Genomic DNA, 16244 nt, shown 5'->3' with positions numbered 1-16244 from the left:
CCATTGGACAGCCACCTATAACATTTACAATGAATACGTCGCGCGAAGTTGTATCTGGCGGATGCCTCATTGGCCTGACCTGAACCGGACTTAGGGGAGCCTGGAAACACCAAGACGTGGCTAACGTAGAACAAACTAAGATGAGAGATGAAAACCAGAAAATTTCCACTAAACATCTAATCCACCCCGCGTCCAGCTTTCAGGCACAGACTATTGAAACCGCCTGCATAAAGTCGCTTGTACGACCGTATATTTCATGCCCCTAGACGATGCTACCAACGTCAGAGATTCGGCCATGGCTCGCAGAGCTGCCGTGGTCGACTCACCTGTGCCGAATGCGCAGTCCAAGGTAACCCCTCCGATAAATGAAAGAACGCACCATATGCGTAAACTGGAATGGTTACCATGCCGACTATTCGAGAGCTTGTATCAACTGGAGAAGGAAAAGGTAAAGGTGAAACCGAACCTTGAAAGAGGCCCGTAAAACATGCACAGTATTTCACGGTAAATTTTACGCTGGCTGATAAGAGGTGCCAGGTCGAAGCGTCACACCGGCCCCTACTACATGGGCGGCGGACGCGTAGCGAGCCGGCTGGGGTGTCCATGGTGGAAGTGGTCGTGTACTCCACCCACTCCACAACAAAGACCGCCGACTCTATCCATCTGTCGTAACGACTACAAACGTCCCACCAAGCCAAAAGCAAGCTGAGCCCGCGACAACGATCCCCTTCTAAACTAGTCGAACTGACAGGAACTGACAGTGCCAGTATGCCGATGACATGCGGTTAGCTCATACTTGGACTAAACTTGCCTTAGGCGTCTTACCTTCGGTAGCGGACTTTCCCGACCGACGCCTCCGCCTCCATGATTTTCGCGATAACAGTCGCGTTCTAGGAAAATTGAATGTCTAGTGCAAGCTCACAAGCTTACTCCACAAGAACAGAAACGAACGGTGGCGATGATGATTATATTGACGATAATTTATTCTTTATGGCACGTGCCCACCGAGGGGAATGGCCCAAGAACAGGAGGGCAGATGATATGTGAAAAAAATGCATTAAATTAAGGGGGACCCAAATTTACATTGAAAAGTTGTAGATTAAACGACCTTGCTAAAATGCGTGCCTATGTAGATTACTTCATCTTCATCAACCGCTAGAGATTGGAGCGCGACTTCTGCGGTGCATTCCATAATAAGAAGAAATATGTTGGTTTGACACAGCGGCTTGTTTGAAGTTTGATGTTTGTTTACAGTTTCTACAATACATGAGACATGAACTGTCACGATGCCGGAGCAAAAGGCGGGTCTGCATACGCCTGACTAGGCTCCTGGCACCACGGGTACAGCAGACAACAGCAGACAAATACAAAAAAAGAAACACACGACATGAATTCAGGAAAGTAGGATTGAATTCAATAAAGTCATGGTCACATTGAAGTGAAAGATAAAATGGAAAATGTAGTTGGAAGAACGAAGCGATAATGCTGATACCTTCGTAAAGAAGCACGTATAAGTCGAGCAACGGAAGCAGTTTAGGCAGGTGTAGAAGAAGTGGCCGATCAAGTGATTGACCAGGTGACAGAATTAAAGCTTCCGTGGCTTGGTGCTTTCCAGTCGGACACGTAACGGCGATGACTTTGACTGAACCTACTATTCACGAAATGATATGCGTGATAGGCAATTGCCAAAACCCCATCGAGTTGATGGCTTTCTGTAATAGCAGAGTACCTCTGTTGAGTGATGGCATGCGTACATGGTGTAAGGAGTGTCTGGCATACCCGAATTTGTGCTCACTTGTCGGACAAATGTTCTCTGTGTGTGCCCTTTTCACATTACATAAAAGCCGTAAGTCTTTACTCTTTTCCATGCTAATGAAGTGAGCCTGTGTCTATGAGCATCAATCAGAGATATTCTTACGTCCGCGCTTCTGGAGTCCCACCTTTGTTAGGAAGATATGACAGGAAGTGCGACGGAAAAAATATCGGCAGCTCCCACGCCTTGGGAGAATCGGTTTCATACGAAGCAGGCAGCCAGTAGTTTACACATTTACTTTTTTTAATTAGTAGTGCAGGTTGCCCAATTTCTGCGGCACCTGATCTATGAATCAACAAGTTACAATGGTCTAGTGTTGCTTGTCTTCTTAGGAATACGCCAACGAACACTGCTAACACTTCGTCTGGATGAAACTGACGCCCGTACTGTAATGCGACTGCCGGTGTTACGTCGGACAATTAGCTGCCCTTTAGACGCCGGCGTAGTCAACGTGCCTGGTAAGCCCGCGATATGCACACCACTACTCAATTCACACAAAGATGAAAATCCACCTCGTAGGATTTCGCTCAATGCGGCACATACGCAGCTACTCCCTGACTGCTTCGTACGAAATCAATTCCCAGAATGCCTGGGCTCTGTCGAAATTTTTTGTGGTCTTTTTCACCACACCGCAGCTCAGCGATTCGTTCAATGCGCTCTGCGATGTAATTCTGTTCATAATAAGCCTTTGCACCCCAAAACAGCTTTTATGGCGACTTATGCTGCCTTGTCTATAGCGACATATCGAATTTTAGCTTCCCTTGTGAGTAGGCGGAACTATCACGTTATGAACCTCTTCCAGCTTGCCTATCTGGCCACGCACCGAATGGCATGTTGCCATTCTGGAGGACCGGTCAGAAACATAGTGGGGCCAGTCGTGTTGCGCATGCCCACTGAGTCGACTTGTCTAATCTGGCGTTGTACCTACATAACTTGAGAAAGTGGGATGGCCTGAGCACAAACACCGATTACCTCCGCGACTAAAGAAACAGTCCCGCTCATGTTCACATCCACACTTTGCGAAGTTGGAGTCACCGGCCGTCCGGCTCACGACGTCAGTCTAAACACGCACCCATCGGAGCAGGCTTAATATCGTCCGCCTTGGAGGAGGGATTCCCGCTGTCTTCTGAACTTCTAACCGACAACAATGGTAAATACCTAGTTGCATAAATCATATTACCCAATTAGGTTATTTAAAGACTATTAACTATTATGGCCTGTGGCATCCTGTGACATTTTAGCAGTGGCTCAAGCTGGTGTGAAAAAAGGCTAGACGTGGACGTCGAACCGATTATTGCGTAAACTTGCCATACAATGTTAGTTGCATTAATTGTCAGACAGCATTCAAGCTGAAATTTATAGGAAAAAGAAAGACGACGCACATCTCCTCACGAGACCGCGCGGCGCATGCGCAGAAGAACAAGAAGAATGATGCCGCGGAAGACATCCGCTCCCGTCTCCACCGCTAGTTCAACTTCCCGAAACGCAGAGTCCGCGAAGCAGAACGGCGCAGAGAGAAAGGAAATGGCCGCATCAGCTGACGCGGCCCATCGAGATCAGGGAAGCGGCGCTCTCAAGGGTTTCGTGGTAACCAGCTCGCTTACTGCCATCGAGGACAACACGCACGTCATCCTCGGGAACGGCTGGTACCAAATTCGTATCCTGGTCGCCTCAGTGCTCGCCACGGCGATGATGCTGACCCAAGCGCTCGCCTATGAGGTCATCGGTAGACCCGTGGATCACTGGTGCAGGCCGCCAGCCGATCTGCGCGATATGCCGGCGAATGTGTGGAGGAACGCGGCCATCCCTGTCGACGTCGACGGGCATTTCAGCCAGTGCACCATGTACGACCCACCAATCGCAGTGAGTGTATACCGTGATGCGTATGGTTACCATATTATCCCTCGTCCTCCTCCTCGTCTATTAAACCGGTATAATCAAAGGCGAGCGTGTATTAAAAAAGGAACTGCAGTGTAAGAAACAGAATAGGGTAAAATAATACCGATGTATAAAAGCGCTAACTCGCAACCAAAAGTTCGGATGTTGTGCACATACGAGCGTATACAAATATTCACGGACGTGTAACCGCAACTGGTAAGGCACGAGGTAGGAAAGGAGCTTTTGCATTTTATCCATCGTCCTGCTTCTCCGCTATTAAACCTTACACCTTACAGAAGGAAAGTGACAGCAACAGGTTAAAAACAAGGTAAATCTGATAAATTTCTACGAAGATTATAGTATAGGGCGCTGGGAGTAGAAAATCATCGCAGTGTTTAATGGCAATATATACGCAAGGTGCTCCAGGTATATCTAACCAGATTTTAAAAATATGCCGACGCACTCTATGACGACGCTACCGATTGCATATTGCTGACTATTGCACGGAGCAAGCCACACTATTTTAAATGCGAAGCATTTCTTGGCGAACTTCTGCGACTTTGAGCGTATCTATCTATCTATCTATCTATCTATCTATCTATCTATCTATCTATCTATCTATCTATCTATCTATCTATCTATCTATCTATCTATCTATCTATCTATCTATCTATCTATCTATCTATCTATCTATCTATCTATCTATCTATCTATCTATCTATCTATCTATCTATCTATCTATCTATCTATCTATCTATCTATCTATCTATCTATCTATCTATCTATCTATCTATCCGCCTACGACGTTGTGCTCTCCTGGCCGTTTTGTTAATGGGATGCATACCAAAATTGGTATGGCATTATATGACTGTGTGACGAGCACAGGGTGTCGGAACGAAATGTTTTTCGTTTCGGTTTTAGTTTCGTTCCACCGCAAAAAGTTCCGTTCCGTTTCTGTTCCGGAACGAAAAAAAAAATGTTCCGTAACGGTTCGTAACGTTTTTTTTTTTTTTTCGCAAAAATTTGAAGTTAAAGTAATCATATAGAACATTGGATTTGTGATGTAGTGACTTGCCCTCCTCTTTGGAAAGTGGGACAAGGGCAAAACACGTTCTTCAGAGGAGCGGAAGCAACTCTACCGCGAATTCCTACCAACTTGCACACAGCAGATTAATTTCAAAGTCATAGTATTTATTTTCTCAAAAGACAAATACGATTTTTTTAGTGGGCTCAGTGCTTTGTGTCCAGGGAGTGATCACGACCTCAGAAGCAGCACGTCACTGAATGTACTCTCTGATGTCCGAGACCGCTGTTCTGATAAAAGGATCGCCAGGCCGGCGGGGAACACGCAGCACAGTCACAGCGAAAGCTGGAAGAGCGGACTTTGTAGAGCCCGTTGTAGATTCTCTCGGGGCAACTAATACAAGTACACATGCAAGGTATCCACTACGCCATAAATCATCGTAATTTTTCGCAATTATCGTAGTTCCTACTATGCAATTTTTCGTCATTTTTTTTGGAGAAACGTGGTACCCGCTACACATCTGTATAAGTCAGTGCACTTTGTGCTGTAGCTGATGACGATGAGGAATTATGGCTGAGCACTTTGCAGTGAGTGTGAACTTGCAGTGTTGCGAAATGGGAGCCTCCCTACCATTCCAGTTCCATTCCGGGGAATTAGGACTTGCCGCAATTCCATTCCTTTCAATTCCTCGGAATGAAAAAACTTAGCCCATTTCCACTCCGGGAATGGCTGGGCAGTTCAATTCTATTCCTGTAATTCTTCAAAGTAGGAAAGGCATCTTGATAGTTTTATCGAGTCAAGAATGAACGCCCTATAAAGCTGATTCCATCAGATGCATTAAGAACTGCAGAAGTACGCAAAACACGTTACCACGGTCGAGGGATTGTAGCTTGGTGACATCTCGTGCAGTACAACCACCGTACTAATTCCCATAGGGACAGTTCTTCCGCTACCTATAGTATTTGCATAGTGAGCATGTTTTACCGAATGGTGGTGTTTTAATAATGTTTAAGCTTAAATGTGCCAATGCTAAAATGACGACATAGCGTATTTTTATGCTGAAAAAAGTAGTATTCAAGAAGACTAAGCCGTTTTACCACGCGTCTGGAGCGGTCGTGAATATGGAGAAAACTAAGATTTGGTTAATATGGGGAACAAAACCCTCTTGATTTGCTGGTATTAGTTGGAACAGTGCACCTCTGGGGCACCTTGTGCCTTTGCATCGAATACGGAACACTGGTACGCACTGCTCGTCAGCACTCATGGTTGTCAAGCGCGCCTCGCAAGCATGGATGTAGTGAGGAGAGCTTTCTGTGTTCGCCTGTGCGCAGGTATGCAGTGTCTTCGTTGTCGCAAAGGTTATTCACGTGTGTCAGGTACTAAAGTGCTCGTGAGATAAAGATCAGGCTGTGCATAGAGTATTCGCCACTTTCGTGTGGGGGTATCAATGCGAACAAACGCGCAGGGGTAGTTTGTTTCTCCCTTCACTACCTGCTGGGATAATGAATTTGTTTTTACACTAACCTATGCCTCTGTTTGTAGTAGACGCGTTGCTTATAAATGTACCATGCTTGTAATCAGCCAAGCCATCTTAAAAATACTGCTTTATTGTTAAATTCGAGGCTCTGACTTACTAATGTTTGAAGTTTGAAAAACAGCACGTAGACGAAAACGTGCTCTATTTTCGGAAAAAGATGCAATTCCATTCCCATTCCATTGCGTGAAAAAGGCGCTCAATTCCATTTTCATTCCATTCCTCCAAGCGTTGCCCCCATTCCATTCCGGGGTTGCGAAAATGTGGAATGATTTCGATGATTTCGGAGTCACTTAACTTCTGGAGTGGCACCTTCGCAACACTGGTGGGAAGCATTAAACCACACACTTTATGCTATTAGCATTGTGTGATGACTGGTTGTTATTTTACTCTTCTGCCACGCGATATTACATATGTTAACACGATTCCCCACCCGACATGACGCCTCGATAGAGTATTTTTGCGAAGGAGTTACAAGCACCAGCGTGGCACTGTGGTGAAAGACCCGACTGCCACGCCGAGGGCGCGGGTTAAAATCCCATCCAACCCTAGAAATATATTCCTCATTCAATTTTTTTTCTTATTTCACGCGATAGCGGTCACGGACACCGGCGGCGGCGGACAACTATGGCCCCAAAATGAGCTGTTGTGATCTCATAACAGCTTTCGCTGTAACAAACTTCAGCGCCGACAATGCCCTCTCCACTTTGTCCTGCATGACACGCGCGCAAATGTCCACTTGCGTTAATATAAACATCTCTGGTTGCCACTGTTTTCGTTTTTCGCACAATTTCAACATATCTTTGCTTTGGAATTCCTGCCTGAGGTACGCGTTAGTACTGTGCCCTGAGATATGCTCACATTGCACGAGCTCAGTTGTTCCGGATCGCGAAGTTTTCTCGTGAACCAAAAAACGATTTAAAACATTTCGGTTCCACTCCAGAACGAAATAATATATAAAGTTTCGGTTACGTTTTCGTTCCGGTCAAAAATATCGTTTTTTTCGTTTTTCGTTTTCGGTTTTCGTTCCGTTCCGACACCCTGGACGAGCATAAGTGACTGGCCATAACATAAAAATCATGACATGTATGTCATGAACGCCACGATCTACATGCCATGGCATTGGTGCTCTTGCGGCCGTTTCGTTAACTTGACATATACCAAAATTGGTATGGCGTGACAAGAGTGTAACAAACATAAGTGACAGGTCCTATCGTGCAAATCATGACAGCATGTCATGTGCAGCATGATTTACATGACATGGTCTCAGGGCGCTCGCGGCCATTTTAATTAGATAGACATATACCAAAATTGGTACGACGAGACATATCTGTATGGCGTATATAAATGACAGGTGGTAATATGAAAGTCATGATGTGCATGTCGTGTACATTAGATTTTGAGCCACGCTCACGGTGCGCTCGCGGCGGTTTCGCTAGGTTGATATATGCCAAAATTGGTATTGCAGGACGTGACTGTACGACGAACATAAATGACAGGTGGTGACAAGACAATCATGACATGCATTTCATGCACAGCATGATTTACATGCCTCGCTCATGGTGCGCTCGCGGGGCTTTGCTAGCTTGTTATACCCCAAAAATGGTATTGTCTGACGTGACTGCACGGCGAACATAGATGACAGGTGGTAACATGAAAATCACGACATGCATATTATGTGCAGCATGCGACGCTGTTGCAGCGCTCGCGGCCGTTACGGTAGCTTGATATACACCAAATTTCGTATTTCGTGACGTGACTGTACGACGAACATAAATGACAGGTGGTGACATGACAATCATGACATGCATTTCATGCACAGCATGATTTACATGCCTCGCTCATGGTGCGCTCGCGGGGCTTTGCTAGCTTGTTATACCCCAAAAATGGTATTGTCTGACGTGACTGCACGGCGAACATAGATGACAGGTGGTAACATGAAAATCACGACATGCATATTATGTGCAGCATGCGACGCTGTTGCAGCGCTCGCGGCCGTTACGGTAGCTTGATATACACCAAATTTCGTATTTCGTGACGTGACTGTACGACGAACATAAATGACAGGTGGTAACATGAAAATCATGACATGCATGTCGTTTAAGGCATGATTTACACGCCAAGCTCTTGGTGCGCTCGGTAATAATCGCATGTCGTTTAAGGCATGATTTACACGCCAAGCTCTTGGTGCGCTCGCGGCTGTTTCGATAGCTTGATATACGTCAATACTGGTATTGCGCTGCGCGACTGTATGATGAACACTAATGGCAGGGGGTGACATTATAATCATTACAAGCATTTCATGCACTGCATGATTTACATGCCGCGCTCGTGGTGCTCTCGCGGCCGTTTCCCTAGCTTCATTTCCACCAAAACTGGTACCGCGTGATGTGAGTGTATGAGGAGGCCTCGATCCAGTCTCGTGACTATGGGACCTCCTCCTGTATACCAAACGCCTGTAGCTTCACTCAACTTTTAATAATAAAGTTTCTGATTCTGAACTTATTTCGTTAATATTGATACCAAACAGCCGCCGCAGCGTGGCTACATGAAAGAGGAGGAAGACGACGTCGCTTTTCTAGTTGTTGCTGGGCTGCCGCCATCTTGTCCACCCTGTGCTGTGCATTTAAATAGTTAATAAACAAACTACCCGTAACAATATTGGTGGAAGTGGACGATTCCCGTACCTCCATGGATACGCGCAGCGGTCGCAACACCCGGCGACCCCTCACCGACTTCGCCTGCCGGAGCTTCATCACCGCCGACCCCTTCAGCCCCGGCCATAACCTACGTCACTTTCTTGCCCCCCCCCCTCCCCCCGTGATCCAGGCACTTCCTCCGGAGATGGTGCTACCTGTTGTGTCGGGCAGGAGCGCGGCGTTACCCGCGGCGGGCCGACGGAGAGGCCGAACGACGGGAGGGTGCGTAAAGTGACGACGCGTAGACCAAGCTTTGGCGAGACTGACGGGAGACTGCTCTCTCGCGTTTATTGCAGGTGGTATTAAGGAGGGGGAAGAAGGGCTATTGGTCAGCGAGGCACGGGTCACAGGTCCGGCATGGACACGCCAGATTGGTGGTAGCAAAGAGGCATGGAAGAGACCCGGCTCCACCCAGTAGCATGAACAGAGAACCCCACAGCACTGGTGCCTTAGTATGTCACCAGGGGTCGCGCGACACAACATCGTCCCGCCCTGGGAGGAATTGCATCCTTATACACCCCTTGATATAGATGCTGTACATCAGCAAACACTAAAAAAAAATTCACATTCGAGTTTCGATTGAGATGAGACCTGCAATAACGCAGAAGTTCAGTCCTAGGAGCACACAAACACAACTTAGGATACAGAAAATTAATTTCACTGACACCTAACACAAGTGCCAGCTTGCACTGTTCACTGAACATTCACACGCGCACTATAAGTGTGGTCTGGGGCTTACGCGTCCGCCGTGGGCGACGTGACCCAGGCCCTACAGGAAGACTTTGCGTGTGGCGGCTGTCGGGAGCCGACTTCGAAGACCTGTCCCCATCTCTTCCAGAAGAACATAGCGGATTGCGGCTGCCGTGAGCCGATTCTGAAGACCGATTCGCATCACTTCCCTCCCCCGTGTAGGAATTTGGTGCATTTACTGTAGGTGAGGATGAATACCGAGGACTTCGCTCCTGACGTCCCAACGGGCGATACTGCGTCGCAGGCAATTGAATCTGCGCTTCAGCAGATGTAGAGTCGCACTGGACAGCAGGGCCACCCGCGAATGGCCTGCGCAGGCAACACCTGGTTGTTGATGTGCAATCTTGAATGCGGCCGTCGACCGCGGCCGTCGACGATGATGTCGTCGTCCTGGAGCAAGCGCAGCTCACCAGGTCCTGCTGCCGTAGCGCCAGAGGCAGCCGACGCAGCTTGGCAGATACTGGCACGATGTGCTGCCACCTCTTGGCCCGGTCAGGCAGGTGCTCGAACCCCGGAGGTACACCTGCAGGAAGCTGCGAGGAAACTGGTGTAGTCGGACGACACGCCAACGTTGCGCCGTCGATCAGGAATCCCAACTGCTGGATGGCGTCGAGCCCCAGCAGTGAAGTGCCGTGTGCTGTCACGTAGAAGATGACAAAGGCCCGCTTGCCACGGTACTGCAAGTCCGTGCGGAAATAGCCCATGACCGGTATTCGGTGCTTCGAAAAATTGTTCAATTGAACTGACGCTCGCAGCAGGCGATGCTTCGAAGCGAAAAGCGCCTCGACGGCCCTCTCCGTCATCAATGATGCCGTGACTCCGGTGTCCACTAACAATTACATGTGGCTATGTCCTCCGACGACGGCAGGGATGCGCAAGTCCCTTGGGTTAGTCGGCGGAGCTTGGACGGATAGTACTGTGGCAGTGCCGGAGTCAGCGTCTCTGACGGGGATAACGTGCTGCACCGACGCTTGTCGTTTACGGCAGACTGCCGCGAAATGCCCTTTGATGCGGCAAAATTGGCAAGTTTTGTTTTTGGCCGGACAATTTCTGGAAGTCGCCAAATGCCCCATCTTGAGGCAGCGAAAACAAGGACCGACTTGAGGCTTGGGCGAAAGCTGTTGTACTTGCTGGCAGCGAACGCAGTCTTGTACCAGCGCCGTCGAGTCCGCGCAGCCATCTTGGATGCGGCCGCCCGACTTGGGGGGAAGCCGCCGCCATGTTGAGTCACGTGCGGGGCCAGCGAAGCAGCCGACCCGCCATTTTGAGCCGCTACGACGCGCTGGATGCTGCCGCCGTAACCGGAGTGCGAGCCGAGTAGCCGCTCATTTTCTCCGAGTGCCGCGTTGGCTTTGTTGAGCGCCTCCAAGTCGCATCCAACTTCTTCTGCCTTTTGCAGCGTAAGGGCTTCCCCGTAGGACAGAAGTTTGGCCCGTACATGTGCGTTGGCGACCCCATGAATTATCTGGTCACACAATCTATCGTCGTAGGTAGCTCCGAACTTGCATGACAGAGCCTTTTCTTTCAGCACGGTGATGAAGTCGAGAAACGTTTCGCCAGGCAGTTGCTTGCGGCTCGTGAAAAGGTGCCGCTCGGCTAGCACGTTCGTTGACTCGGCGAAAAGCCCATCTAAAAAATTGGCCGCGTATCTGCGTGCTTCGCTGCAAATGTCGTCTAAAGACGATAGAAGAGGCGCTGCGTGAGATATGGACGCCATCTGGCAATACGTCGGGAAACATGAGTGCTGTGTTGCGGGCTAGTAGTCCCGGCGCAGCAAGCGACCAGCGGGGACACCAGCCCCCGACGGTCCCCGCTGGTCCCCGCTGGCCCACGCGACCAGCGGGGACGCCAGCCAGCCCGAACACGCGGTTTCGCGCGAAGCGCTGAAGCAGAAGAAACGTCCGCACTCAACGAGTACTCTCCACACTCTCTTTTAATTACACGTCGCCTGGGTAAAACATGAATGCCAGAGCGGCGCCCCATGGCATTCGTACAGTGCAATACAGAACCGAAACCGAAACACAACCATGAGCTCGTGCAGAGGGCACGGAGGAAGGCAAGTTTCAGCGCAGTCGCATTTTCAGCGCAGCTTAAGAAACTAGGGTCTTTAGAATTACGTATGTATGCATTTTCTATTAAAGGAACACACCACTTAATACTTACCTAGTGATGTTGCGCCTCAGATATGCGTAATGTTTGCCTTTTGATCGACAATGTACACAAGTATGAACCTAGTCAGCCGTTCAATATGGCTAGCCCTTGGGCAAGTGGTTCAACTTTGGCCGAGTGGCTGAATCGAGTGACGTGCCGACAAACAGAAAGACAGACAGACCAAAATTTCTCCGTTGGAATATCCCAAGAAAGACTATCGACTTTAAAACTGGAGCACCGTGCCGTACGCCGTTGCTGTCGCCACTTCTGTCTTCGGCACCGTGCCCGAACCCGACGCCGTAACTGCGCCATCCGCCTCCGCTTCAAGCTGCTCTTGCGCGGCGAAGTATTTGCGTTGGCCCTCGATGCCGAGCGCGCAGAGGAGCGCTGACGCACGTCGCTCATCTTCCTAGCCGCTTCCGCCGGTTGCCTTCAGGTGAACCTGGAAAATCTTTTTCCAATATGCCAAGGAATAGGAGGCTTGCCGGGAACGTTGAGGAACGGAGGAAGGTTTGCAAACAGGGTAGCCATGCGTGCAGGTAGCAGTAGGCCTAACCAGAATGGAACTGGCGTCGTTCAGTAGCCGGAGCAGGAACAAATGAATTCAGGCCGACGCGCTTGTAGCGTGGACGAAGCCAAAGCACCGACGCGCAGCAGAAAATGTGATTCGTAGCGTAATACCGTGCTCTTCCTGGCGTCACCTGAAGAACCGGGTTCACTACCTCGTCGCCATGTGTTGTGTCAGGAAGGAGCGCGGCGTAACCCGCGGCGGGCCGACGGAGAGGCCGAACGACGGGAGGGCGCGCGGAGTGACGACGCAGAGACCAAGCTTCGGCGAGACTGACGGGAGACTGCTCTCCCGCGTTTATTGCAGGCGGTTTTTAAGGAGGGAGAAGAAAGGCTATTGGTCAGCGAGGCACGGGTCACATGACCGGCATGGCCACGCCAGAATGGTGGTAGCAAAGAGGCATGGAAGAGACCCAGCTCCCCCCAGTAGCATGAATAGAGACCCCCACAGCACTGGTGTCTTAGCATGTCACCAGGGGTCGCGCGACACAACACTACCGACGTAGACGCCTGGTTGAACCGGTATGAGCTTGTCAGTGCTACGCACCGCTGCGATCGCACACTCATGCTCGCTAACGTTCTTTTCTACCTCGACGGCACTCCGCAGACATGGTTTGAAACCCACGAAGAAGAAATAACGAGCTGGGATCTCTTCAAAGAGAAGATCCGCGATCTTTTCGGCGATTCATCTGGTCGTCCGCTTGCTGCAAAGAAGGCTTTCGCCACACGCGCCCAGACATCTACTGAGTCCTACGTCTTCTACATTCTTGACGTCTTGGCTCTCTGTAGCAAGGCCGACCAGCGCATGTCGCAGGACGAGAAAGTTAACCACGTCCTAAAACGTATTGCCGACGACGCCTTCAATCTGCTGGTTTTTAACAACGTCGCGAGCATCGACACTATCCTTAAAGAATGCCGCCGTCTAGAACAGGGTAAAGTCCGCCGCGTACCTCAAAGCATCATGCGCCTTCCGAACACAGCGCCTACTTCCTCATATGATGACGTCTTCCGCAAGGACCCTCGGTGTGACAACCTCACCCGCATCATTCGTCGAGAAGTCGAGGTGGTGCAACCGGTAGTCACCCCCCATTCCCAACGCCTGAGCCTTCGCCGAGCACGCTTTCCTTGATCCAGGCCGTCGTCCGTCAAGAATTATCGAACGTCGGCCTACATCCTGTTCGACCTGTATACTCTGCTGAGCCTTTTTACCGTCGGCCACCCGCTCCGCGGCTTGCTTCCAACTATTCTCGACAACGCAACCTGTCCGAATGGCGTACCTTTGACGACAAGCCCATATGTTTTAACTGCCGACGCGTTGGTCATATCGCTCGCCATTGCCGCAACCACTGGCCTCCACCGGCACACTATGGGTCTCCAAACTAGGCCAGTTCTGTCAATCAGTCGTCCTCAGCACTTGCTTCTTCTATGCCGACCACATTCTCTGCTCCTGCCGCACCTCTGACCAGACCTCGCTACAACCGCTCACCATAACCTGCTCGCCGTAAATCTCGCTCGCCTCCGCAATCTCGCCGTGCTGCCTCTCCGACCTATTCGCAGTACCTCCAACCGGAAAACTAGGCAGTGCGGCTTCTGGAGGTGGAGCTTCATTGACAACCTCAGCAAGAAATCCTCCTTTGACGTTAACTACTAACCGGAATCTTTTGGACGTTCCTGTGAACGATGTTCCTGTGAGTGGGGCGCACAGATACTGGGGCGCATGTGTCCATTATGAGTCGCCGACTTAAGAAAGTTGTCACGCCCGCCCTAAACCGAGCTGTACGAGTCGCCGATGGCGGAATTGCCGCTATTATTGGCATGTGCTCTGCCCGAGTTACTATTGAAGATAGAAGCACTGTCGTTCTTTTAGGGGCGAAGCTCCTCTTAGTCTAACCTTGTCCGGCGTAAGGCGTAACCGGCAGTATACTACGACCCATCACCGATCCTTTGCAAACTGCCCACTACTTCGTTTTTGCAAACATCCCACTACGACCCATCACCGATCCATCACTTCACCGACCATAAAGCCGTTATAATGAAGGGGCAACGGAAGCGACGTCTAGCTACCACTTACGATTATTAAAATTTCTTGTATAATTATTTACAGTGTTTGTCACGTCTTTGATGATGTACTGGGCTATCGCTTTGATTACTGCTGGGCGAAACCACTGAAGATTTCACTGTGTAACCATGATTGCTACAGAAGCTTCACCCAAGCTCTTCATCATTCACCCGTGGATATGCTGTGAATTTTTTCGCCGTTGTCGAACATTGCCCTCACGAACTCATTCTCGGTATGGATTTTCTAGCTTCTCACTTTGCCTTCATAGACTGCTCAGCCAGCTCTCCACCTTGATTTGCCTCTCCTTTCCGATCCGACCTACCCACCTCAAAGTCGTCTCAGCTGCATCGACTTCATACGCCTCCCGTCTAACTTCGTTATACACGTCGACTTATCTTCCACGCCACTTGTACCTAACGGCGATTACATGGTCGCACCGATTCCTGCCGTGATGCTTACGCGTGGTGTCGCTGTTCCGCACACGATTCTGATAATTACTGGAAACCGCACTTGCCTTCCTCTTGTCAATTTCGCTCTGACTGCACAAGTTCTCCCACAGGGTATCTCCCTCGCCCAAATTACCGCTCTTCAGGACCACCATGTCGAGCCCTTCAGAGTGGATGATTGCTGCAGCTCAGCCCATGGTTCGACTTCATCACCTTCCTCGGGCATCGACATTGAACGGATGGTTTCATCGGACCTCACGTCTGATCAAGCGGAAGCTCTCTGCCACGTTCTGGAGCGCTATCGCGATATTTTTTACTTTGCCAGTACATCCTTAAGCCAAACGACCGTCGTTACGCATCGCATCAATACTGGCGATGCGAATCCGATTCACAGGCGTCCATATCGTGTTTCCGCGTCGGAGTGTACAGCAATACAACAGGAAGTCGAGAAGATGCTCGCGAAAGACATTATCGAGCCCTCTTGCAGCCCCTGGGCTTCTCCCGTCGTCCTTGTCAAAAAGAAGAATGGAACAAGGTGCTTTTGTGCATTATACCTATATGGTTAGGTAGCGCACTTTGGACGGGGGCAAAAGAATTTTTTGTGCTTTTGTGCTCAAGTGCTTTTGTGCAGATTATCGGCACCTCAACAAGATTACAAAAGAAAGATGTTTACCCTTTGCCCCTCATCGACGACGCCCTAGACTGCCTATATGGTGCTACTTATTTTTCAACTATTTCAACTTTTTCAAGTCTGGCTACTGGCAGATAGCCGTCGATGACATGGACCGCGAGAAGACCGCATTCGTCACTCCTGATGGTCTTTATCAGTTCAATCAAGGTGATGTCCTTCGGTCTCTGTAATGCGCCGGCCACCTTCGAAAGAATGATGAACTCATTGCTCCAAGGGTTCAAATGGTCCACCTGCTTGAGTTATCTCGACGACGTTATTGTTTTTTCACCCACATTCAACTCACATCTAGATCGTTTAGAGGCAATTCTTGACGTTTTCCGTAGAGCCGGACCTCAATTGAACTCCTCCGAATGCCACTTTGCTCGTCGTCAAATCACCGTGCTTGGTTACCTTGTCGATGCCACAGGCGTGCGCCCAGATCCAGAGAAAATTAGCGCCGTTATAAACTTTCCTGTTCCGAAGTCCCCAAAGGATGTTCGCAGTATTTGGGGCCGTGCTCCTATTTCCGGCCAGTGCACAAAGAGAACTGTCCAAAGCGTTAAATAGACTTGACAATCGTCCACTGTCGGAGGAAAAGATTTTAGGACACTGGACGAAACCATCCTCGGCACGGAAAGCTTTGAAAGCGTTAT

At 49.6% G+C, this 16244-nt stretch overlaps 2 protein-coding genes across 2 annotated transcripts in view; one reads left to right on the top strand and one right to left on the bottom strand.

Moving 5' to 3' along the window:
• LOC119385571 (neprilysin-1) overlaps positions 1 to 2701 on the bottom strand; it is a 45380-nt gene extending 42679 nt beyond the window's left edge. Inside the window, exon 1 of the mRNA XM_049414020.1 lies at positions 2637 to 2701. Within this exon, the coding sequence (XP_049269977.1) occupies positions 2637 to 2701 (65 nt within the window). The remainder of the gene's footprint in view (positions 1 to 2636) is intronic.
• A 636-nt stretch (positions 2702 to 3337) lies between these two features.
• LOC119385570 (solute carrier family 22 member 7) overlaps positions 3338 to 16244 on the top strand; it is a 28211-nt gene continuing 15304 nt past the window's right edge. Inside the window, exon 1 of the mRNA XM_037652984.1 lies at positions 3338 to 3676. Coding sequence (XP_037508912.1) covers positions 3338 to 3676 — 339 coding nt within the window. The remainder of the gene's footprint in view (positions 3677 to 16244) is intronic.

This window comes from Rhipicephalus sanguineus, chromosome 3 (assembly GCF_013339695.2).
Source record: "Rhipicephalus sanguineus isolate Rsan-2018 chromosome 3, BIME_Rsan_1.4, whole genome shotgun sequence".
Classification (NCBI taxonomy): domain Eukaryota; kingdom Metazoa; phylum Arthropoda; class Arachnida; order Ixodida; family Ixodidae; genus Rhipicephalus; species Rhipicephalus sanguineus.
The sequence above is the reverse complement of the archived record's forward strand: the minus strand, read 5'-3'. Positions and strand labels throughout refer to the sequence as shown.